Raw genomic sequence first — 23359 nt, 5'->3', positions numbered from 1 at the left:
TCTCGAGAACCTTAGCTCACAGGGGGAGCAGAGAGATGGGCCAGTACTTCTTTGGTTCTGCTAGGTCGGCAGATGGTTTCTTCAGGAAGGGCCTCACTTCAGCATGTATCCAGTCTTCCGGAAAGCAGGCTGAGGTGTTCAAGACTTTCAGTTTGTCACCAATCGTCTTGCTTCCAAGGTTGAAGATGTGGTGGGGACAGGGGTCCATGGATGCCCCATAGTGTATGGATTTCATAATGTAGATTGTGGCTGGAGTAGTGAAAAGGCCCAAAAGGGTGAGCAGGGGTTCGTGTTTGTGAGCGTGCGGATGCTGTTGGTGGCACTGGTTTGAAGTGTTTCGTAGTTCACTGAGATCTTGTAGTGGAAGAAGTCCACCAGGGTGCCACACAGTTCTTGAGAGGGTGTGATATTCTCGGCAGCTGCAGGGATGGAGAACTGCCTCATGATGATAAAGAGCTCCTTGCTGCAGTTTGTGCTGACTTCTATGCGGTCTGCTAGGGCATTCTTTATTTCTTTAAGGTGGCGGTGGTACTGGATTAGTGTTGTCTTGAAGGTGGTGTGGTCTCCTATCTCTTTGCTGGTGCGCCACTTCCTTTCTAGTTGCCGGCAGTTGCATTTGGTAGATTTCAGCTCCGTGGTGACCAGCTGGCTCTTCTGGCGGGTCCTTTGGATTTGGCTGGCTTGGTGAGGGCGACTGTCAGCGCATTCTTCACAGCTTGTTCGGGGTTGGATGCTGTGTCTGGGAGGTGGGAGCGGAGAGCGTTATTCCACTAGTGGTCTGATATCTTTTTCCAATTTTTGAGCGTGGAGCTGGGGGCATGGTGTCAGTGTTGGTAGGTCCGGAGATGGTGAAGTGGATGGAGTAGAGGTCGGTCCAGATGAGATGTGGTTGTACTTCAATCTGACGCAAGATGTGAAAATAGGGTCGAGCATGTGCCCTGCTAAGTGTGTTAGGGTAAGTGACAAGTTGCCAAGTGCCGATGTTGCTCATTCTAGGAGGTCAGTTGAGCTGGTTTTGCCGGGATTGTTGAGGGGGAAGTTGCGATCTCCTAGGAAGATGTAGAGCTTAGAGTTGATGGTGAGTGGGGCAATGAATTCACGGATAGAGTTGGAGAAGCTATGGCATGGTCCTGGCGGTCTGTAAGTGAGGGTGCTTCGGACTGTTTATTTTTTGTCTGTGTAGAGTTGGAAGTTTAAATGCTCCATAATGTGGGTCAGGTCATCTGAGGAGTTTATGCAGTGGATGGAATCCTTGTAGATTATGGTATTTCCACCTCAGTGTTTGTTGGTTCGATCCTGGAGTATTATCTTGTAGCCTTTCAGGAGTAGGGGTGGGGATGGGGATGTCCGGCGTGGAGGCAGAGTTCAACCAGGTTTCTGTGAAGAAGATAATGTCTGGGGTGAGGGATGAGATTGTGTCCCAGATCTCTGTGGCAAGTTAGCCGAGCAATTGTGTTATATGTAGGATGCACTGGAGATGTGCTGTAGCAGTCTTGGTCTGCGTGGTGGACGCAGTTGTGTTTGCAGTGTCTCCGGCGTTGTTGGTTGCTTCGCTGTAGCAGGTGAAGTGGCAGTGCTAAAAGGAGAACAGTCCTCTGGGGATGCGTAATGATGTGCAGCAGCTGTTGATGTGGAGGTCTGTGGCGGAGTAGAGTGGGGTAAATTGGAACGGGGTAGATTGCAGTGGAGTGGGACAGACAGGTGTGGAGTGGGATAGTTTGGAGTGGGGTAGACTGGAACGGAATAGATTGGAGTGGGATGGAGTAGAGTGTGGAAGATTAGAGTGGACTGGGGTAGACTGGAGTGGATTCTGGTAAAGTGAAGTGGGGTAGATTGGAGTAAACTGGGTTAGATTGGAGTTGGGTGGATTTGAGTGCAGTGAATTGGAGTCAAGTGGGGCTGAGTGGAATGGGGTAGACTGGAGTGCACTGGGTGGATTGGGGTGGGGTAGAGTGTAAGGGCGTATTGTAGGGTGGAGTGCTGTAGGATAGATTGCAGAGGAGTGGGACAGACTGGTGTGGAGTGGGATAGGTTGGAGTGGAGTTGAGTGTGGCAGATTGAAGAGTGGGGTACACTGGAGTAGATTGTGGTAGTCTGGGGTAGATTGGTTTGGAGTGAGGTAGTGTGGGGTGAATTGGAGTCCAGTGGGGTAGATTGGAGGGGGTAGCTTGGAGTAGGATAGATTGGGGTGGGGTAGATTAGAGTGGAGTGCAGCAGCTGGAGTGGAGTGAGTTAGATTGGAGTGGAGAGGGGAGGAGTGCGGTAAATTGGGGTGTTTGCTGCACTGCACAAAACTGAAGTGATTTAAACAAATAAAAACTTTGTGTGTGCAGAAAAGAGGTGGAATACATATCAGACTGAGGACACAGAGTTTAAAGAGAAATGGATTGACTGTAGCATTGCCCAAAATTGAGGCGCTTCAAGAAGCCACATACTTGTGTTTGAAAAGGCACAGATGTATCCAAATTGTTCATGTTGCTTAGTGGCAGCACGGAATGAAGTATGTGACTGGACTGCTTGTCTGGAAAGACTATAGTGTTTGCTTTAAACACTCATACTTTGTATGTGCAGAGAAGAGGCGCAGCCTACAAGCACATGCAGTCACAGTGACTGTTTTAATATTCCATGCCATTTATTTGGTGCTATAAAAGGGAGGGCTGAACTGTAAAACTAAGTCATAAACTGCTTTAATAGTCCATGCCATCCGTTTGGTGGTGTAAAAGGAAGCGCCAAATTCCAAAAGAAATTAAGACAACAAGCTTGTGGGACGGAAGTGAAAAGCAACCCAAATGTGTAGCACAGAAGTGGAAATAATGGACAGCAAAATGAAAAAAAGTACCTTGAATCACAGCATGAGAAGAGGAAGGACACGACACTAATCAAATTAAATTAATTAGTACTTGGTCTCTGCTCCAGAGAAATAAAAGGGAGTGATGTGCACCATATGCTGCCAATTAGGAGGCAGACAAAAAAGACTGGCAAATAAGCCAACAAATGGTACGCAACGGACGGCCTTCAAGCCCTTTACTATATACAATACCCCTTGCAGCAACTGCATGCGCGCTGTTAGACGAGACCTCAAAACAGCACGTCTGTTATTTGCAGTTTCATTTTTTAGCAGAACATAGTTTAAGAACTGGGCTCACATCATTTCCAAATATAGATCCCGAGCTTAATGCAAGTTCATCATGGACTTTACATAGATTTTAAACATTATAAGGCAACGAACAGTCACTCAGGTCCATTGACACTGAAGAGGATGGTCACAAGCCACTATCCGATATAATTTTCTAGAGCTCACTACACACTGGAAACAAGCCACAGCTAACTGAAAGGGCTCAAACAGGGCTAAACTAGTCTTGGGTTGAACAGCCTGATGATGAAGCCACACTTTGGTGGATTAGGGCTTGTGCGCCAACAAGTTGACCCTTCCACTGACCTGATGGGGCCTGGTTCCCCAACACAGTAACCTGAACCCTCATTACGGAACTGTACACTTTACTGATTTTGTCAGAAGTGTACCAGACCAGAATTTCTCGGTCCTTCATATTTTTTTTTTAACTGTGTTAGCTACAATCCCTACGCAGAACTCGCCAAAAACCGAGGTCCTGTTGTTTCCTTCTGCATCTGCACATATTCCATTATCCAGCTCAATCCACTTACCTTGCGGCTCACTGACCTTTATCCTCTGCCAGATATTTCGGCTCTCTATTCAACCCGCCCACACGTCTGTATTTTTTATGATCACAACCACCCCTTAAGTGGATTAGAGATTTCTAAAAAGATGAAAAAAACACCCTTTTATTTATTATCACACCGCCAACGCCCTCAACTCACTTGTACTCAGTGAGGCAGACTAGTCTACTAATGGGTCTCCCTGAGCACTCGTTTCTCCTACCGGGGAAGGTTCTGAACTTCGCTAACAGAACCTTTTAGAACTTCAAAAAAAACACCTGACCACCTCATTTTCTGGTCATTGAGACGGCTGCATCACTACAAAAGACAGGGTCCGCTCTACAGTAAAACTGCATACTGGAACTGAAATCTACACATCAGTTATCGTCTGATAACCATCCCGCTACACTACTATCCACAACCCATTACCTACCAATCAAAACTCCAATGACTTCCTCTCCTTCTAATTCCAGGACTTCTGCGCTGGATGCCCTGTCCGAGTCTGCTGAAGGCGCTCTTCACTTCAGCACTTGACGTACTAAAGCACCAACAAAGCAGTTTGACTAATAACGGGTTAGTTCGACCAGGCTTTCGGACATAAACATGGGGTCTGGAGGGAGGATGGTTTAAATATCCCTTTTCAAGGAAAGGGTTGAAAAGCTGGAACCATGAAGTATGGTTTTAGTGGGCTCAGAGTGCAGCATTGCAAAAGGGCTCATCACAGAACTCGTCATACAGCGAGACTGTTAATAGGACTGGAAACGGGCAGGTAGGCAAGTCCTGGGGAAGGATAATGATAGTGGGAAATCTAGAGGCAACTGGCCATTCGGGTGATGAGCGGGGGGCAGCTTTAGCGGCAGACATCGGGGTACCAATGTAGATGTCAAGTGAAGCAAAGAAACATCCACCTCCAGCCGCAACACTCCCAAGCAATTCAAAACTGTTATATCCCCTTCTCACCTCCTCAGCGAAGCTCATGCTTCAGACACACCCACCCCCTCAACTACCACCCACCTCCGCTCCAGTGCCACATTTATATTGGCCGTTTTTAGCTGTTTTGCTCATGCTGTGCCATAAACACACAGAGTTGGAAAACACTGAAAAGCAAAAACAGAATAATAACAGTAGTAGAGATTGCAGCTTTTCAATGTCTGTTGCAACAAAACAGGTGTGGGTTTTGAGAGAAACACAAATGTATGTTTCCACAGCCAAACTGGTTGGGTGAGCACTGGAGCATGAGGGCAGGAAGTTCAAAATGCACTACAGAACCAGGCATAGAAGAAAAGGTTCTAAAATCCCTGCTGCAAGGGTATCAGAAGACAAGTAAAGCAATAAAATAAAAACATAAGGAGGATGAAGGGCAGGGGCCTAACTAAAAGTACATGGAAAAAATAATTTTAACAGCACTTTAGTATTTAAATATCTCCTTTATTTCTTATGCACCCCACATCTGCTGGATTTATACCCTGGAGGCATTTAAATTGCTTCCGTTATATCCTACCTTCCCCTTCTCTACGAAACGTGTACACCAGCAAAACCTAAATTTGTATTGTTTCTCTTTAGGCCTAGTGAAGTAAACATGGAGCCCCACCATGGTACATATAAGGCAGTCACCTACTTGTAGCGCGCCTCGCTGAGCTCAGCTGTATCGGTGCACAGCTTTTGCTGTCATATTGTAGCCACAATTAGTTTTACTTCCATGTGTTTTAAATTCATCGCATAATCTTTATTTTCTCATAACATTTGTGTTTCCAATTTTTTTTTACATTTCATATCAACATGAACTCTTAGTTCTGGGTTGAAATACATTACTAGTGTAGGTTCTGATCACCTATAGTATATAAATAAGATTTTTTTTTCCAAACTTAGGAGCACAGTTTTAGTAAATATTAATTTAATAGCTTTGGAAACACAAATATCCAGAGGAGAAAATGGTTATACAATGAAAAAAAACAAAAAACACATTAGAGCCGAAATCTGGGTTATAATTAAGGCTCCCAGTTTTCTGTTTTCACTGAATGTTACAGATAAATACAGACAGAAAACAATGCGTTTCCTGACTGTATTTATCTGTAAAAGTTGAAAATACTGAAAAGTGTGGTTCCTGTTGAGCGAATCCCTATGCGGTCTTTCATGAACTCAAAGGCAAAAGCTGAGCAGTCAAACAGCATGGGGAGTTAAAAAAACCAAGATGAGATCTCTTACATACAGGCACATGCGAACATATATTAGTATAACGCGAATATGACCATGTGGATATAGTGTTTTGTTTTATGTGGCTGCTTAACTTGCTAAAACGCCACAAGCATCCACATATGCGTGCACGTCCAAGAGTAAAATAAATGCGGAAATATACCATTTTATGACTCCATTTATTCTCAAAACACAAACAAAATAACAATGAGATGTTAAAAAAAAGAAACACGGATGAATACAGATGGAAATGTTAAAAAATAAATCCCATAAAACCGGGAGCCGTTCTTATAATATAATCCACAGTGAAAGAAAGTCATGAGCTAAGCTGTGTATTGTGCCACATAACAGTGACAAGCAACAGTGCTATACAGGACAGAAGGTCAAACTACGGGGCATTCACTGGAGCCCATAAAGACATTTACACACTGAATCAAGTAATTTGAACACACAGAAGTTGCAACATAGAAAAGCCCCAAACACAAGCAATCCTCACAAAGGGGCCACATATTCACCGGGTCTGTCATAATGCTGAGCTTGACCTCAAGTGAAGACTTTTAAATTAACAACACAAGTCAAACTCATGAGCCAAGTCCTGGAAATACATCCTGCTGCCTCTAAATCCTACAGCATTCCCACATGGCCACAGTGCCTCCAGGTGTAGAACTCATGACCATTAGTCTTGGTGCATTGCTGCTTCACACACATGTGGGTCTTGTGTGCGGTGGGACAGGTGTGGTTTGCTTGGAATTACGGTATTTGTAGTTTCACTATTTATCTTATGAAATTATGTTTCACTATTGCTTAAACTCATTAGACAAATTCAACTATAGGGTGCAAGAGCTCTAAATAGCAGGACCCAGAGCACCTCTGCTCGGGAACCACCTCCCATGATGCGCATCATCGCAGGGCCCAGAAACCCATCTATCAGATTGCAGAGACACTCTACTAAACAAGGTTCTTGTTTTTTAAAAGTGCCTTCGGTGAGGCAAACCACGCGGGCCACTCTTTTTTGACATTATAGTAATTAATTATGCAGTTTTCAATCATGCAGATTCTTGTATGCAGATCCTAACATGGGGCCTACATTACGGAGGAGCAAAGCCCTCTGCTATTTATAGTAATGATTTAACTACAAAGATGGTGGGCATAAATCAGCTACTTGACCAATGAGCTTAAAAAGCAAAAAATGGTGTCTGGGCTTGCATAGAAGATAATAAATGAGTAGAAGCTAAGAAAATAAATTTGCAATAATGGAATTCGAGAAAATTCAGTGTGAAAGAATGTAAAGTACTGTACTGCTAGCAAAACAGCATGTAAGGCTTTGTGAAAAAGTCCACATTAAGGAGCTTGGGTTTGAAAGGGCAGGAAATGAGCATGGGATGGGGTAACTTGGGACATCGATACAATGTTACACAGTAAACGTTTAAGGACAGCCCTACCCTACCTATCATTGAAAAGCACGACACCGACCTCTCTCCTTCTATAAGTCAGGAGACCACCTACAGAAGCTTTAATTTGTGTAAAAAGAAAAAAAACACAAGAAGGATTACTCCCTTGTAGGGAATATTTATTAAAACCTTTTGAGTATTGATTCTACCGCTGCTTGGCCAACGGAACAATCTCATATAAAAAGAACAAAGGGCAGTAAAGCAAAATCTATAGATAGAAATCGTTCTATGTCAAACAACTAAAAATCTAGTGCATTTCACCTTAGTAAATGTTAAACGATAACACGCTATGCACCTAAAATGCTAATATTAGGTGGAAAGCCCCTCAAATACCTCACAACTCCGCACCCTGTACCGCCCTCCTCTATTCCCCTAGCTGCTCGCTACTGCACTTTGTAATCTAATGCTACTTTTAGGCTCCCCCTTTATTGAGATTTACTAATTTTAGTGTGTTTTAACATTGATCAATTTTAAGCATAAGGAAACAAAATGTGTATTGTATGATTGTAAAGGTTTTAATTAACTGCCCAATAAATTCAAATTCAATAGTGGATTTTATAGCAGTAACAGACATCCGCCATCAGCTGCTCAGCTTGGTACAGGGCTGATTACGTCATCTCATCCTATAAAAAAGTACATTATAAATAGTCCACAAAAAAAATGTCTCAGTCTATAAGTTGCCTTCTCGCTCAAACCATGAAAGTGATGTGGAGTCGGTTTACCACCACAGTCAGTGTACATGCCACATCCCTGTTGATTTCTGGATCACGGCTCTTGATGTCACAAGTGAAGGCCAGATTAAAGGGATGTGGCTGACAGCTCTGGAGACAGCAACCTTTCCTTTTGCACATTACTGAAAAACACCACGTCCATCTGCATGGACACAAGTCTTGCTATGTTGCAGTGGCATGGATTGCCATCTGGGAATATTTTAGTAGATGTCAACATTGAGATGTTCTTGGACCCATAACCATGTGTGTGTTATAGGTGGCACAGAGTTTTTAGAGTTCTTCCTCATGCAGCAGACTGCATTCCTGCAGAAAATCCCCACTGCCAGGGCTCTGTAAAAGGAACTTGTCCGTCTTTATGTAGGGTGCGGTCTGCCGTTACAGGCAGTAGCTGCATAGTAGGAACACGTTAGTGTACATCGAGGTTGTAGTCTTTCCACATAAAAGGAATATGCTAATCTTCTATAGGCATCTAATGCTGGAAGTGATGCTTTGATATATTTATCCATTTTGAGGTCACTGTCGCAAACTGTCTCTGTTTCACGGACTGAGCGGAGCTCTGAGAGGTCTTTATCGAGCATTTGATGACCTTCCTGCAGGAGGACACAGGCTGCAGCCCCATAACAGATATGTCATGTCAGTCTGTATTAGGGTCGCCTTCAGGATGCAGTGGTGGTGAATATTAGTCTATATCAAGGTCACTATCTTCGCTGTCGCACTCGTCCGCAGTGTCACGAATGGCGCTGAGCACTGGGAGGTCCTTGTCAGGCAGCAGTCCAAACTCTTGCAGGAAGGCCTCCAGGTCCACGGCATAGAAGTCCTCACCCAGCTGGTCGGTGAGGCGCACAAAGTTTCCGATCAGCTCCCCTGCTCTGTAGGCGAGCAAGGCAGGTAGGGCACTGCCAGTGAACCTGGCACTGGTGCCCAGCAGGGAGCTCTTGACTCTGCAGAACTTGATGGCCGGGTACTCAGTAGCCAGGCAGGCCATGCAGCCATGGAGAGCCTCAACCCCCCGCACTCCATCCTCATAGATGTGCACAAGCACCAGGGTGTGCCGCGGCTCCTTGTCCAGGGCATCGAGGAAGTCCTCGCTGCTGGAGATATCCAGAACCTGTCCAAAGCACTGGCCAGTCCGCTGCTGCCGGCGCATCTCCTCCATGCGCTGGCGCCGGTACTGCTGCAAGAAGTCCTCGTCGTCCTCTGGGGGGTTGGGGCTGCTGGCGTCCTGGGGGCTCACCTTGCCATCTATCTGGTCCTGCAGATCCTTTTGCTTCTGCAGATCCTTCTCTTCGTCTAGGTGGGAGCGGCACGTCATGGACAGACGCTTAATGAGTTGCTCCATCTCGCGGCGCTGTGCAGCCTGCTGCTCGGTCTGCAGCTGCTTGTACCGGCGCCAGTCGTTGATGACGCCCTTGGGACCGGTGTTGATAGACAGGCCGTCCTGGCTGACCTCTGGCTCCAGCTCCGCTGAGCCTTGGCCCTGTACCCCGGGCTCCATCTCATGCTCCTCCTCCTTCTCGCTATCCTCATCCTCACTGCTGCTGCAGTAGTACTGGGACTTCTCACCCAACAACTTGTCGTCAAGAGTGGTCATGGTGTAAATGGATCACACTGAGCTGGCAGCACTTCCTGGGGGCGGGGAGGGCGCCTGAGCACAAGAGCAATGGAAGCTACAGTCTTCGAGCTTCTTAGGACTGGGTGCTGCGGCCTAGGAGTCCGTCAGCATAGGGTGAGCATAGGAGTCCATCAGCACTGGATGATAGCGCCTTAGTGTCCGCTCAGCACTGGATAAGAGGATGTTCGTACCTAGGAGTGCATCAGCACTGGGTGAGAGGATGATGGCGCTCTGAAAGGCTCAGGATCTCTGACGAGAGCAGCTGACAGCTCTTTCGAGTCGGATCTCTGTGCTGGGGGGCTCTCGGGAGAGGAGGGGTCCCCCTCTGTTGTGGGGGGCCGGGAGTGCTCTATGAAGCAGGGCTCTCTGCGAGACGGGGCTCCTCTCCGGATGGGGGAGTTGTTTGGGGCTCTCTTCTTAGGGGGGCAGTGATGTCCGCTCCCGGGTTGTGGCTCTCTTTGTCTACGGGGAGGGTCCGCTCCTGTCCGGGGGGAGCTCTCTTCGTCTCCGGGGGGGGCTCCGCTCCTGTCCGGGGGTGCTCTCTTTGTCTCCGGGGGGGGCTCCGCTCCTGTCGGGGGGGGGGTTGCTTTGCCTCCACGGGGGGGTACAGACAGACCCGCGGCTCTCTTTATCTCGGGGTATGGGGGCTCTCTTCGTCTCGGGGAGGGCTCCGCTCCTGTCCGAGGGGGGGGCTCTCTTTGTCTCCACGGGGGGGTACAGACACAGACCCGCGGCCCCTCGGTCCCTCCGACCCTGTCTAAGCCGCTCCTGATCGGCTTACGCCCGCAGCTGTCACTTCCGCTCCCCGAGGCCTCTGATTGGCTGCGCCTATCTCAGCTGTGATTGGCCAGACGAAGAGCTGGATCCGCTTCCGGGTCAGTGACGGCAGCGGCAGCACAAGAAGTGCCGCCCGGGGGCTCCGAGGGCGGGACAGCCGCAGTAGAGAGGGGGGAGGCGGCTGCTTCCCTCCTGCGCCCGCGGCAGGGACCGCCGCAGGGGGCGTTATCATTGTTGGGGTGGCGGCTGTTCCTCTCCCCGCCCCACAGAGGGGCTCCGCACCCGGGGCAGAGCGGGCGAGGACGCGGGGGCTGCCGGCGGATGTTCACTCGGACTCTGGACCCTGAACAGAGCTCTCAGCGGGGGCCGCGCACGTGTCATCCACGGGGCTTTACCGGTGCATTCTGAGCCTTGTAGTCCCAAGGGTGTCATTACACGCGGAGGACTACAACCCCCAGAATGCACCATCAGAGCTAGACTCCATGAGCTGGGCCCCGCATGTTACACCCCTGGGGATCGGGCGGCGGGGGCGTGGGGCCGAAGTCAGCCCCGGGCCCCAAACGTAAGGTGGCCCCCACTTCTGGACATGATTTCTTTAAATGCGGCTCACTTAGTATGAGGGGAGTTACTTTCCTTTCTCTTCCTTTCCTCTTCTTCTTGTCATTGTTCTCCACTCTGTAGTCTCACATTTCCTTTTTAGGTCTCGCCTTGCTATCGCGTAAGCGATCGCAAAGCGAGACTATAGTAAGGGGCATTTAAAAGTGCTCCGAAAAGTGGATTGCATGGCGAGCACGCGCACAATCACGCGCATCGTGCCGCCATGCAATCCGTTTGGCATCGCACTTCAAAGGGTCCGCTCACCCGCCTGGAATGCGCTCCCCCGCTAAGCACGCGCGCCACGCTCCGCCGGGCTTGTCTTGTTACCTTTTGTTGTCAGATCCAAAAGGCTCATATACCCACTGATGTGTTTTGACTCAGACGTTGAAGTAAGTACACACATGGAAAAATGGACAGGGATGTGTGGCAGCGAGCAATCAGCACCGCCTTGCATCTTTATTTATTTTCTAAATGGCGACGCTTTGACTTTAAGCGCGCCTTTCATTGTCTAAGAACAGAGTCACTTTCACTATAAATTGGCATTTCTTTATTTCACACTGGCAACCCAATTGATTTGCTTTTCTGAAAGTTCCGGGCCAACAGCTCGTTGTTCTCCTGTACCCAGATCACCCCCCTCCCGCTGTTCACTGTTAACCCAACTTGCTCTCCTGTCCCAGCATCTCATCTCCCCACCCCTCCTCCACGTTGAACCACTTTCCTTCCCGCTGTCTCCTGAGCTCTGATCGCTTGATTTACAGCCTCAATAGCTTTAACTCTAATTTACAATAAAAAACTTCCACTGTAAACAAAATAACATATGTGAAAACATTACCACTACTTCATTACTGTCTCTACGCTCTCCTTGTCACACTGTCCTTCCTTTCACCTTGTTACAAAGTCCCTCCTTTCACATTTTCACACTATTCCTCCTTTCACCAGAGGCTCTCAGCTTTTTAGTCGACTCCTCTCTTCACCTCAGCCTTTCACTGTGATCTAGTGGCACTCCCATCCAGTACTTCACGGGCTATCTCTCCACTCGTCATTCTGTCCCTCCTTTCACCGGAGGCTTTCTTTTTTTTCACCCAGTCACTTATTTCATCACAATCTTTCAGTCTCTCATTGCGCACTCCCCTCTGGCACTTCTTGGACTCTACCTTTTCATCCTGCCCCTTCCCTCACCAGAGTCTCTGCTTCATACCGGACTCCTCCTTTCACCACAGCTTTTCATCTCTCCTAATGGCACTCCCCATTGGCTGTCTCTCCGCTCTCCGTGTCATTCTGCCCCTCCTTTCATCAGAGGCTCTCTGTTTTTCAGCCAGTCCCTCTTTTCATCCCAGCCTTTAAGTCTCTCCTTCATCTCATCCATTCTGTCTCTTTTTACGGCTCTCCCACCAGTACTTCATGGCAGTCTCTCAGCTCGCCTTGTCACACTGTCCCTCCTTTCACCAGAAACTCGGGGCTTCTTAGTGGGCTCCTCCTTTCACCTCAGCCTTTCACTGTCTTCTAATGGCACTCCCCTCCGAAACTTCACGGGCTATCTCTCCCCACGTCATCCTGTCCCTCCTTTCACCAGAGGTTCTCCATTTCTCACCCAGTCACTTATTTTATCACAATCTTTCAGTCTCTCATTATGGCGCTCCCCACCGGCACTTCATGGGCTCTCCTTGTCATCCTGCCCCTTCCTTTACCAGAGTCTCTGCTTCACTCCGGACTCCTCCTTTCAACTAAGCCTTTCATCTCTCCTAATGGCATCCCCCCACCGGTACCTCACGGTCTGTCCCTCCCCTCTCCTTGTCCTCCTGTCCCCCCGCACTCCTCGTTACCCTGTACCTCCCTTCATCAGAGGCTCTCTCTTTTTATTTCCCATTAACTCGTTCTCCAGCGCCGCAAGGTCATTCCAATGGCAATAGCACTATGTAAATATAATTACTTTACTGCAAATAAAACAGCAAAAGTAAAAAACATTGCCATTTTCAATGCCAATAGCTCCAACTTTAACAAATGCGAGACCTATTGCATTGTAAATGCTTGTTAGTTCTCGCCTACGCAGCTCGCATGCGTTGCATAGGAGACCTTTAGCCGTCGCTAAGCTCTTTTTGGAAGCACATACTCGTGCCTGTGGCAGCATCCACCTTGCGGCGGCGCGCCACAAGCACGAGTATGTGCTTCCAAGAAGAGCGGACCGCGCACGCACTACTGCCGGACTTGTTTTAAACAGCGGCGCGCGCTGGGGCCATTTGATTTTCTTTCAAAATACTTGTTTCGCTTTTGCAGTTGCAATGTATAGTCCTGCTGCTGCTGCTTCTGCGCGTTTACATCCAGTTGACAATTCTTAGTTGTCTGGATTTTGGTAACTCCCTCTTTCTAGCTAGGTTAATGTGCAGAACTTCTTAAACGGCTGCAGCCAATTTAAAATGCTGCTGACTGACTTACACTATGATGTCGGTTATCATACTTATGCTTCAGCGGCTCTAGGCTCCATATCTTGGTTGCCATCGCTAACCTAGATTTGTTTTCAGTTTCTGTGTTGTATACATAGGCATTCGATGCGAAAGAAATTTGCTATCTCCAGCAGAAATGTGTACGATATACTCCTGCCCGTAGGTTGTGCTCCTCCAACTGTCACCTGGTTGTTGTCCCAAAGTTTAAGAGGGAACGACTGGGAGGCAGATCATTCGCAGAGATAGCTGCTTATGTCTGGAACTTTTCCTCTTTCTTTGCATAAACTGCAAGATGCGTTTTCCTTTAGGGAAGCCTTCAACATTTTTCTTTATGCCAAACAGTGTTTAGTTTCTTATCATTCTTCAGTTATCAGCTTGCATTACCTCATCACCAATAGCGTGAAGCGGCATAGAATGGATCACAGTGCACTTTACCAGGTTGCCTAACATAACATAGCCCACTTATAAGGTACACATGACAACTGACTTGCCCTTTGTTCACTAATAGCATTGCTAGCAGGAGCGAGCAAGGAATGTTTCCAGGTGCATATGATAGAACAGAAAAATGTAGCTTAAATAAACCAGGTAATAGAGCTGAACATTGGCTAGTTATTAATGTGAAACAGCTTTGAAGAACTGACATACAAGAAAATGTGCCTTTTTTGCAGAAAGTAACATGTAACTTGTTAAATTTGTTTTTGTTCTTTCATCTAGTCTCTGGAAGGAACATGTCGTTTTGAGAGCTGTATGGTAAACTTTTCATCCTCTGCTCCCTCTGCGTTTTGGCCTTCCAATGGTGTCAGTGTTGTTTTCATAATACAGAGCTATGCTGTAGTTGAACACTGTTCCTTGACAGCAGCAAATGTTGTCCCTCTGTTGTGCAAAGCCTCAATAGCTGCCACAGGTATAGCGCCAATATCCAGTGAGACATGCAAAAACATCTTGCTGCAGTATCCCGCAGTGAGCTGCAATGTTCAGTGACCCAAACTTGAACGTCCTACGTTCTCTGCTTATCTAATGGGTCATGGCACACATGTCTTTGATGTTCGATAAAACTATATTTTACCATTCTGGCAACTTTTACCTCGTTATTAAATCTGCATGCCCAGTTTGCGATATCACATTATCCCACCCTGGAGTCACGTGGCTACCTGTGCAGGACTATGAAGTTATTCTGACACCATGATAAGCAGGGAACATCTCCCCACACACACACCCTTTTTGTCCTCATGCAGGGTTATCTGAAAATAGTCTTGTTCTGAATATGCAATAAAAAATGCATAAGTTTCTCTGCATTAGTCAATTAGTGGTGATTTCCAAGGTTTTAATGGAAAGTGCTCTTTTCTTTTTCCCTGGCTGATATCTTTTGGAGATTGTTGATTCTTTGGTAAACTGACAACCTTTTTAGATCTTTCATATTGTTGTAGTTAAAAATGTTGAATTGATCTTATTGTATCAAAAATGAACTGTACTAGTACTGTCTTTGAAAGTTGGAAAATTGTGTTCAAAAGAAAGCAATACGTGTGCAGCTCAAATCAGTTTTTTCAGTCTGGCATCTGACCCTCACGGAGGGTTAACACACGAGTACACAGACTTTCAAAAAATATATATTTTTATTAGCAATTTTGATAATACGCATTTCCATTCAACGCACAAGTGACATGCCAAGTCCTTTTCCATTGGCCGAACGACCCACAATAAATACATCTTCACCCTCAGTAGATGGGGCACCTGCCCCAGTAGCATGCCATATGACTGGTCAGTGCATCAAACTGACATAGGGTAACAACAAAATAAACAAATGAACTTATCCTCCCACCCCCCCATGAGTACACTGTCAAGATAGAAATCCAATCTGATGATGGTCATCTCCTGCCTTAAGAACTCACAAGTGTAGAAATACACAAGCATGCATGCAAGAAAGCTGTTGTTTCAGGTCGTTGCTCACAGCGCTGTCCTTTCCCAGCAGACATCTAAACAAGAGTAACATTTGGAAGGTTTCAGAAACTTAATACAGCAAGGAAAAAGTCTGAAGACACACCAATGAGTCAAGGACCCATTCAAGCTGTGCGAGATTTTTATGGGTCTGATTTGAGAAACCGCTCCAAGATGTTCATTGTCTGTGGGTCCCATGAACAGAGATTCAAAATACAAGAGAAGAACCCCTATTAGAAAGATAACCTCTCAAGACCACAGAAAAAAAATAGTAATTTATAACATTCTTTAGTTTTTTATTATAAAAATATAGAATTATTAATCAATTTTTCTTTTTTCGAATAAATCATTTCATTTTTTGTTCAAAAGTATTCACAAATGTGGATACAAATGGTAGTAGAGTGGGAGCATTCACAACCTAAAGTTTCAGTTCTTCAAACACACCATTAAGGGTATCATTCCACTCAAACCTTGACCCTTTCTTGAGTAGCGATCTCAATGGATACCCTAGCATAAACCTGGCATAATATCCGCAAAGCCCCAGCAAAGAACACAACTCATCTTTATTTATGGGAGCTGGAGCATATTGCCGAACTTAGGTTTTATCCCTTTGTCTGAAATGAGATGTCTTAAGTTCAACCTCCTGCACTAGGAGCTTGCACTTGCTAGGTTTCACAGTCATACCTCTATTTTGAAGAGTGTGTAACACATTATGCAAAGCCAAAACATGTTCTTCCTCTGTGTCTGTGTAAATGAGTATGTCATCTTGAAACGCCTGCACATGCGGAATATCTCCAAACCAACTATCCATCAATTTTTGAAACACTCGCCGCCGATGCGAGTCCGAAAGGCAGCCTCAAGAATTTAAAAGCACCAAACGGAGTTACAAATGCAGTGAGTGACTAAGACTTCTCTGTACCCTGTAGTTGGTGGTAAGCTGAGTGCAAGTGTCAGGATCAGCACACCGGTAAGCACTGTCTGGCTCTTAGCGTGTACCTGTCTAGAGACACCCGCGATAGAACTACATATCCCGGCATACCATGCGAAGTCACGCATCACGTGACTCAAACGTTACGCCGGAAGGAATAAGAACGGCGGAAGCCTGAAAGCGCCACCGATTATTCAACCGGGAACGCAGATGTGGATTCCTCCGAGAAACCTACGGGTTTAGTCTGGCGGTAAGAGTGCTAGTGCACCAACCTTCGAGCCGTCAGTTTCAGCATCAGAACGGTGGCGAGTACACCGTTTACTTCAAGTACTCCCCTGTTGGACGGGACTCGCCAACTGAATTGCGGTCTCTTGCAGGGGAGCTTAGGTGCCGGTTGAGGCACTTGGGTTAGCTCATTCCCTTTTGGCGAAACCGTGAGTTGCATACCGGTTTTATGCAGGGAAGACATAGCACCCGCGATAATCCAGAGAATGAGTGAAATATAGCAGGATTGTTTATAATCTTATTTATGCTCACGGCTTATTGGGAAGCTCCGAAACATTATAGGAGCCTATTTCACGCCATGTTTTTCCTATTGCTTGAACTTCCTTATTAATCCTAAAAGGCTGGTCAAACGTTTGGGATCCATGTGACTTCCCTGGGCGCTTTTCACTAATGGAAAAAGAAGTCAAGCTGTGATTGATCCAGAGTCCAGAGAAAACCCTCTGACTTGTGCCATTTTGGTTGTTCTTTCTTTCTTTTTAGTTCCTTCAGGCGAGAGGTCGGTTACAGGGGGCATGACTTGACATCACACAGTGCAAGGGACATAAGGTCTTGGTAGGTGGTTCTTCATCCATTACGAAGAAAGCACAGAGAGGGCTTAGAAGGGAACAAGAAGCCTTTACTAAACTGTGTTCTCTCTCGTTTTATATTTCATATATAGAAGGTGTTCTGAAACTCCCTCTGCTCTCTTCTGAGGTCATCGCTTCACTTTTCTTTGTTACAGGTAGGGGTTGTAGTTCAAAGGAGAAGGCTGTGTGGAGATAAGTTACTTGAGAGGGAAAGTAGACAAAAGAGGTCTCACGATATTTTCTTGTCTCCTTCATAGATCTCCCTCCCCGCAGTTCCTTCCCTTTCCTTCCCCCGCTCAATTACCTCAACAGTCTCTGTGCTCATCTGTAATCCAGACTTGGGGTAGTTAAGAGGTGGGCCCCCTTTGAGCATCAGACACGATCCTGAGGATTTGGACGGAGGATCCCGACAGCAAGTCAATGATAGAAAAGAACTTAGCAGACCCAATATTGGCTAGCTACTCTTGAATACGTAGTAGAGCATGACAATCAACCACAATATTCTGGTTGAGTGATCTCAAGTTTACACAAAGCCTGAGGTCCCAAGTCCTCTTTTTGCTCAAAACTATGGGAGATACCAATTCAGACGTATGAATGGGTGCAATAACCTCTTCCTTATTAAGTTTGGCTAGTAACACTTTAAGATCCTCTCTGATACTCAGAGGCACAGGCCTAGCCTTTTGTATTACAGGCAGGGCATTTTTCTTGATTCTAATGCTGTGCTCAAACCCCAATAGAGTACCAATCGCATCCTTAAAGACAGTGGGATATGACTCAAACAACCTGGTTACATCAGACTTGACCCCCATGGACAGTAAATCTAGAGGTGGTTCACCCAAAATAATGGGATGATCTTGTCCCGGACACAAGATTATGCCAAGCTTTGCCAAATCCTTCCAACGAACAATATCTCTCTCTTTCACTGCCATGTACACCTTCGTGGTGATGGACCTACCCAAACATGCTACTGTGGACCAAAGAAATCCCAGAAGGTCAATGTCCTGCTCCCCAAATGCATTGGGAGTGAGGAGACCATAAAGCTGTTTCAACCTGCCATAACCTGAAAACGTGTGGTCAGCCAATATGGTGACAGGGGCTCCCGAATCCGCCACCACATGAACTTTGTCCTTTAATTGTTTGTTTTGCAGTAACAGATGCCACTACATGCAATTCCACAGTTAACAAAACGTTCGAAAATTAGTTGATGTTTTCACACATTTCATTCTTAACATCTTCCACATTTACATTGCTAATCTTGACTCTGTTATTATAACTTCCCCCAACAGCCGCTCCCCTACATACGCCTTGGAAATTTGCCCATTTTACGGCACCAGTTACACCTCCTGCCAACAGCGGGGCAAGATGCACTATTACCAATGTGATTCCTGGACCCATACCTAAAACACATCTGTTGCCCACGAGTTTGTTGACCTCTCTGAGGTCTCCTGTCATTCGAGAATTTATTACTCCCAGAAAATACTACCTGCTCTTTAGTAACATAATTGATGACCATCTGCAATTGCCCTAGGTGACTGGCCAGCACCTTTGTGGTTACAATGGATCTCTCAATACTTTTGGCTATATCTTTTGTTTCAGCTAAAGTGGGATTATTCACTTGAGCAGGCGCTCCTGAATTTGTTTAGAAAAACAATAGAACACAAATTGATCTTGTATATAAACATCAACATTTGCCCCAAATTCACACTTAGATGACAAGACTCTCAAGGTAGCCACATAGTCTTCAACTGATTCATCACTGGGTTGTTTGCACATTGCAAAATTAAACCCCTTAAGCAAAACACTTGATTAGTCAGAGTACTGTTTCTTCAACCTTTATCTGCCTTCAAGATAAGGATTCTAAGGAGCACCTTCTCCTCCAGGTGCAGGAACTGGAGGAAGATTGTCAAAAACCCTCTGACCGGCCACACCCAAATGATTAAATAATAAAACCATCTTCCTAGGAGGAGAGTACTTGTCCGCATCTATGGCAATCAAATAGTTCTTAAAGTTCCTGAGCCACTCCACCTATTTTACTTCAGGTTTTCCAGCTTTTGGAAGGAAAGGTGGAGGCTGAATGACACCTTGGGCAGTTGCCATGACCAGTCAAACAAGAATCTAAAGTAATCCTGCAAAAGGCCAAACGAAGCAAGCAAATACCTCAATCAGCAACAGTAAGTAATGAAAATCTAACCAGAATTCCAAAGAAATGCAAAGCACAGAAACTTGAGCATAAAAAAGTTCACAATGTTTGAATTCAAACTTCGGCCTCTCAGTCAACCAGAGCGCAACAGGGAGCAGTTTCAGCGATGAGAATCCTAGCCGGTGTAGCCAGACTAAGATTTCTACTCCCAAAATGTCCGCACGCTGGCGTGATGGAATGATGTCACAGAGCGTGCTTTACTCCAGCTCCAAGACAAGGGTTGAAGCTCTACAGCGTGCGAGTGCCGCCACAGGAAGATGTCCCACTGTGATGCACTCACTGGAGAACTGGGAGTGGGACTACGATGCACTCGCGTTACCCACAGCAGACACTTTTTCTGAGAACACCATACTTTTGTCTACACTCTGTGCCTATTCAGTTTTCTAACTACCTTCCCTTTGCCATTTTGTCCCAGGATGAATATTTTTCACAGTAATGCAGTCAAAAACAATTGTTCTGAGTTGCCAAAAATGTTTTCTTATTGCTCAATGTAGTTGTTAGCCTTATTTCTTATATTTTCTCTCAATGAAAAACAGGAGCCCCTCGCAGTTTTGAAGATGGCAAGGTGGCAGCAGACACCCGAGGCTCATCTGTCTGTTGCTGGAAGCAAGAGTAGAGCCTCTTTTATAGCCACCATTTGTAATCTGTCTCCTTGCATGCACAACCCCCTTTCAAATTAGTGCTAGTTGTGATGCCCCAGAACAGCATCGCCAAACCCTGAGGCTTCATTGTCACAACCAGTGACTCTGGGGTGGGGGGGGGGGGGGGGGGGGTGAGAGACCGACCACAGGCTGTGCCTCCGTTTTGCCCACTGGTCCTACTGCACATGACAGTGAGTACCTAGCATCTGTACTTGGTCATACTGAGGTCTGACTTCTGTTCTTTGCCTGCAGCAGCTTTTGCGGGTTATATGCTGTTAGAAATGGGGGTCTCTAGTTGGCAATGGTATACACCTTTGTTCAAATAGGGGCCCTTGCTTCTAGTCAGGGAATGGGGGATACACTGCTGAATAACCCCTGCTCACCCCCTTGGTAGCTTGGCACGAGCAGACAGGCTTATCTCAGAAGCAGTGTGTAAAGCATTTGTGAGCACATACAGTAGTACAGTGAAAACACTACAAATGGACACCTCACCAGTTCAGAAAAATAAGTAATCTTTACTAGACTTAACACAAGACCAAACGACAAAAATCCACAATGCTGTAATAAAAATGACTTTAAAATGGTAGAAATAGCTTAGTTCAATGTAGATGGTAAAAGCGACACATTACTGTCAAAGTACCTTGGATGCGTCACGCAAAACACACAAAAGGGTCGCAGGGAAGGTAATGTATCGGTTCCTTGCTTCGGAGGAGGTGATGCATCGGTTCCTTACTGCAGCGCAGGGAAGGTGATGCGTCGGTTCCGTACCAGACAGGAGGGGATGCGTTTGTTTCTTACTGTGATCCAGTGCGATGCGACAAGATGGCGCCTAGATGCGATACGACGATCTGGTTCGATATGACAAAATGGCGTCTTTGATGCGATGCGACAACAAGGATGCGATGCGTGCATGCCTGACAGCCATGCGGCGAAATCGATGATCATTGGGGCCGCGACAGGCCCTGCCACACACTTCTCTGGTGCTGCGACGGCAACCTCTGCGGCGGCGGCACGCTTCTTCGGCGATGCAACGGCAACTGCTGCCGCGGCGACACGCTTCTCCTCGTTACTTGGCGCTTCCAGTTCCCAGTGACACGCAGTCTCTCAGAGGGCCCAAACAACAGCAGGCACCTCTCTGCAGGTCAGAATTCCCAGCAAGGAAATTCACGGGAGGTTGGTGGGGAAGTCTTTGTGTCCCTGAGAATTCAGACAGGAGGCAAGCTCAGTTCAAGCCCTTGGAGATCTTCCTCAAGATGACAAAGCAAACAGCAACGTCCTTTTCTCCTTTCCTTGGCAACAAGTAACCACTGCAGGCCAACCCCAGACAGCAAACAGCACAGGGGCAGTAATCCTCCTTCAGCTTCTCCGGATTCTTCTCCTTGGCAAAGGTTCCTTTTGATTTCCCAGAAATGATCTAAAGTTCTGGGGTCTGGATCCCCCTTTTTATACACACAAATCCTTTATCTCTGAAGGCAGAGAGTGTCTGTACCTAGTCCAAACCAGTTCTGGGTGCATTCTGCCAGTGCACAACTTCTTCCTTTGTCAGTGTGGGCCTGATAGCCAGGATAGCTTGATTCCAGTGGCACAGTGAGCCCAGACGGGGGTCCCTTGCTCACTTTGCCACTGGATTCAAGATAGCCTGGCTGATGAGGGTTATGAACCTGAAACCAGTCCCAGGATGCTTGTTTCTGGTCCAGGGCAGACATGGCTTGGCAGTTCGGGCTGGACTGTTCCCATGAGGCACAGGGTCAGACTGATTTGCATATGGCCATGTCTGAACTGGGGTGGCAGAGTGGGCTAAAGAACGGTGATGGATTAAACCCAGATCAGTTGACTGGGGGTGAGTGCTTGCAATGTTCAACACTCCGTCCATCATCCCCTTTGGAATCGCTTTGTTCACCCTAAGTTGGCAGGGTATGCCCAGACGTCGGTCCCTTGCTCACTTTGCCACTGGATTCAAGATAGCCTGGCTGATGACAGCTTATTAGCCATACATAAAGCAATATCAGCGGTAGGTCTATGCCGCACGCTCATGCTCTCAAGCGCATGCTGCCATTGTTTTTTAAATAAACTGCACTAAGCACTTGAGCAACAACCAGGACTCTTGTAGTAAAGCTTTAAACTGCTCCCGAAATAGCTTTTAACTGTTTTTAATTGCGACGCTAGCACGATTTGCACCAAGTTCTTTAGCAACAAGCTGGACCCCATTGTAAAGCTTTTAAATGTTCTTAAAATGCTTTTAATTGTTTTCTTTATCTTAATTGTGACGCTGGCGCGAATTGCAATTACCTGATTTCCTGTGTTCTGTGCCCCATTCCACCGCGGCTGGTGCCCTTTGCAGTGGAGGGCAGACGAACCGGAAATTCCTGACTGACTGACTGTGCGCGCCAATTTCCCTGCCACATTTTGCATAAATACAGGATGCAGCAGCAGACACGCCTAAGTCAAGCCCGTCTACGCGCGTCCGTGCCTTGACCGGGCCCAGGCCCACGACCCCTGTCCGCCACACTCCAAAAGCAGGGACAAGACTGACGTACTCCAATGATACTCTTATGAACCTCAATAAAACATATCTTAAAGCCCCCTGCCTTCAGCTCAACCTATCCAATGATCCCAAGTCATGCCCCCATTGTAACGCAAAGTTTCTCTTTACGAAAACTAAGGCATGTTCCACAGAAAAATAAGTCCCATGTGGGCAATCACCAGACCCCAAGACAGTTACAGGCTTGCTCCTTAATAGCCGCTCCCTAATAAAACACAGCTTAGAATTTGCAGAACTATTGACCGCTCACAAAGTAGATATGGCCTTCGTAACCGAAACCTGATCAAATAGCACCTCTGATTTTGACCTGGCCCTAGCTATACCTCAAGGATTCTCAATTATCAAAAATGATAGACAAGACAGACGGGGAGGCGGACTAGCGATCATAGTCAATAACTCCCTGGAACTAAAAGGGTCCCCGGCAGAAAGTAGCCCTGATTGCGCACTACTTTCCTTCAGAATCACCCTGAGTACTAACTGCACCTTCAATGGCAACACTACTGTATAGACCTCCCAGCTCGAAAGGCAAAAGCAAATTCGAGGAAATTATCAGCCCAGTAATAGAATCAAGCACCAACTCAGAGGACTACTGTATATTAGGTGATTTTAACTACCACCTTAAGGATTTAGAAGACCATAATTCAGCATCACTAATAGAGATGATGTCTAAAGCTTCGCTGGAACAGAAAGTATTGCACCCCACACATGATGCTGGTCACACTCTGGATGGACTTTTCACATCTAATGCCCACCTTAAAATACAAGAAATTCTGCCAATTCCATGG

General features: G+C 46.6%; 1 protein-coding gene across 1 annotated transcript; it reads right to left on the bottom strand.

The window, feature by feature from the left end:
* Positions 1-6028: 6028 nt before the first annotated feature.
* PDCL (phosducin like) lies at positions 6029-10516 on the bottom strand. The gene has a single exon (XM_085642987.1). The coding sequence runs from the start codon at positions 9639-9641 to the stop codon at positions 8730-8732; it is 912 nt and encodes a 303-aa protein (XP_085499113.1). The 5' UTR covers positions 9642-10516; the 3' UTR covers positions 6029-8729.
* Between the last annotated feature and the right edge of the window lie 12843 nt (positions 10517-23359).

This window comes from Triturus cristatus, chromosome 2_2 (genome assembly GCF_964204655.1).
Source record: "Triturus cristatus chromosome 2_2, aTriCri1.1, whole genome shotgun sequence".
In the NCBI taxonomy this organism is placed as follows: domain Eukaryota; kingdom Metazoa; phylum Chordata; class Amphibia; order Caudata; family Salamandridae; genus Triturus; species Triturus cristatus.
Note: the sequence above shows the minus strand (reverse complement) of the source record. Positions and strands in the feature narration are given on the sequence as shown.

What these genes read in the sequence shown, in the direction of transcription:
- PDCL (XM_085642987.1), bottom strand. Translation starts at nt 9,641, where the DNA reads ATGACCACTCTTGACGACAAGTTGTTGGGTGAGAAGTCCCAGTACTAC.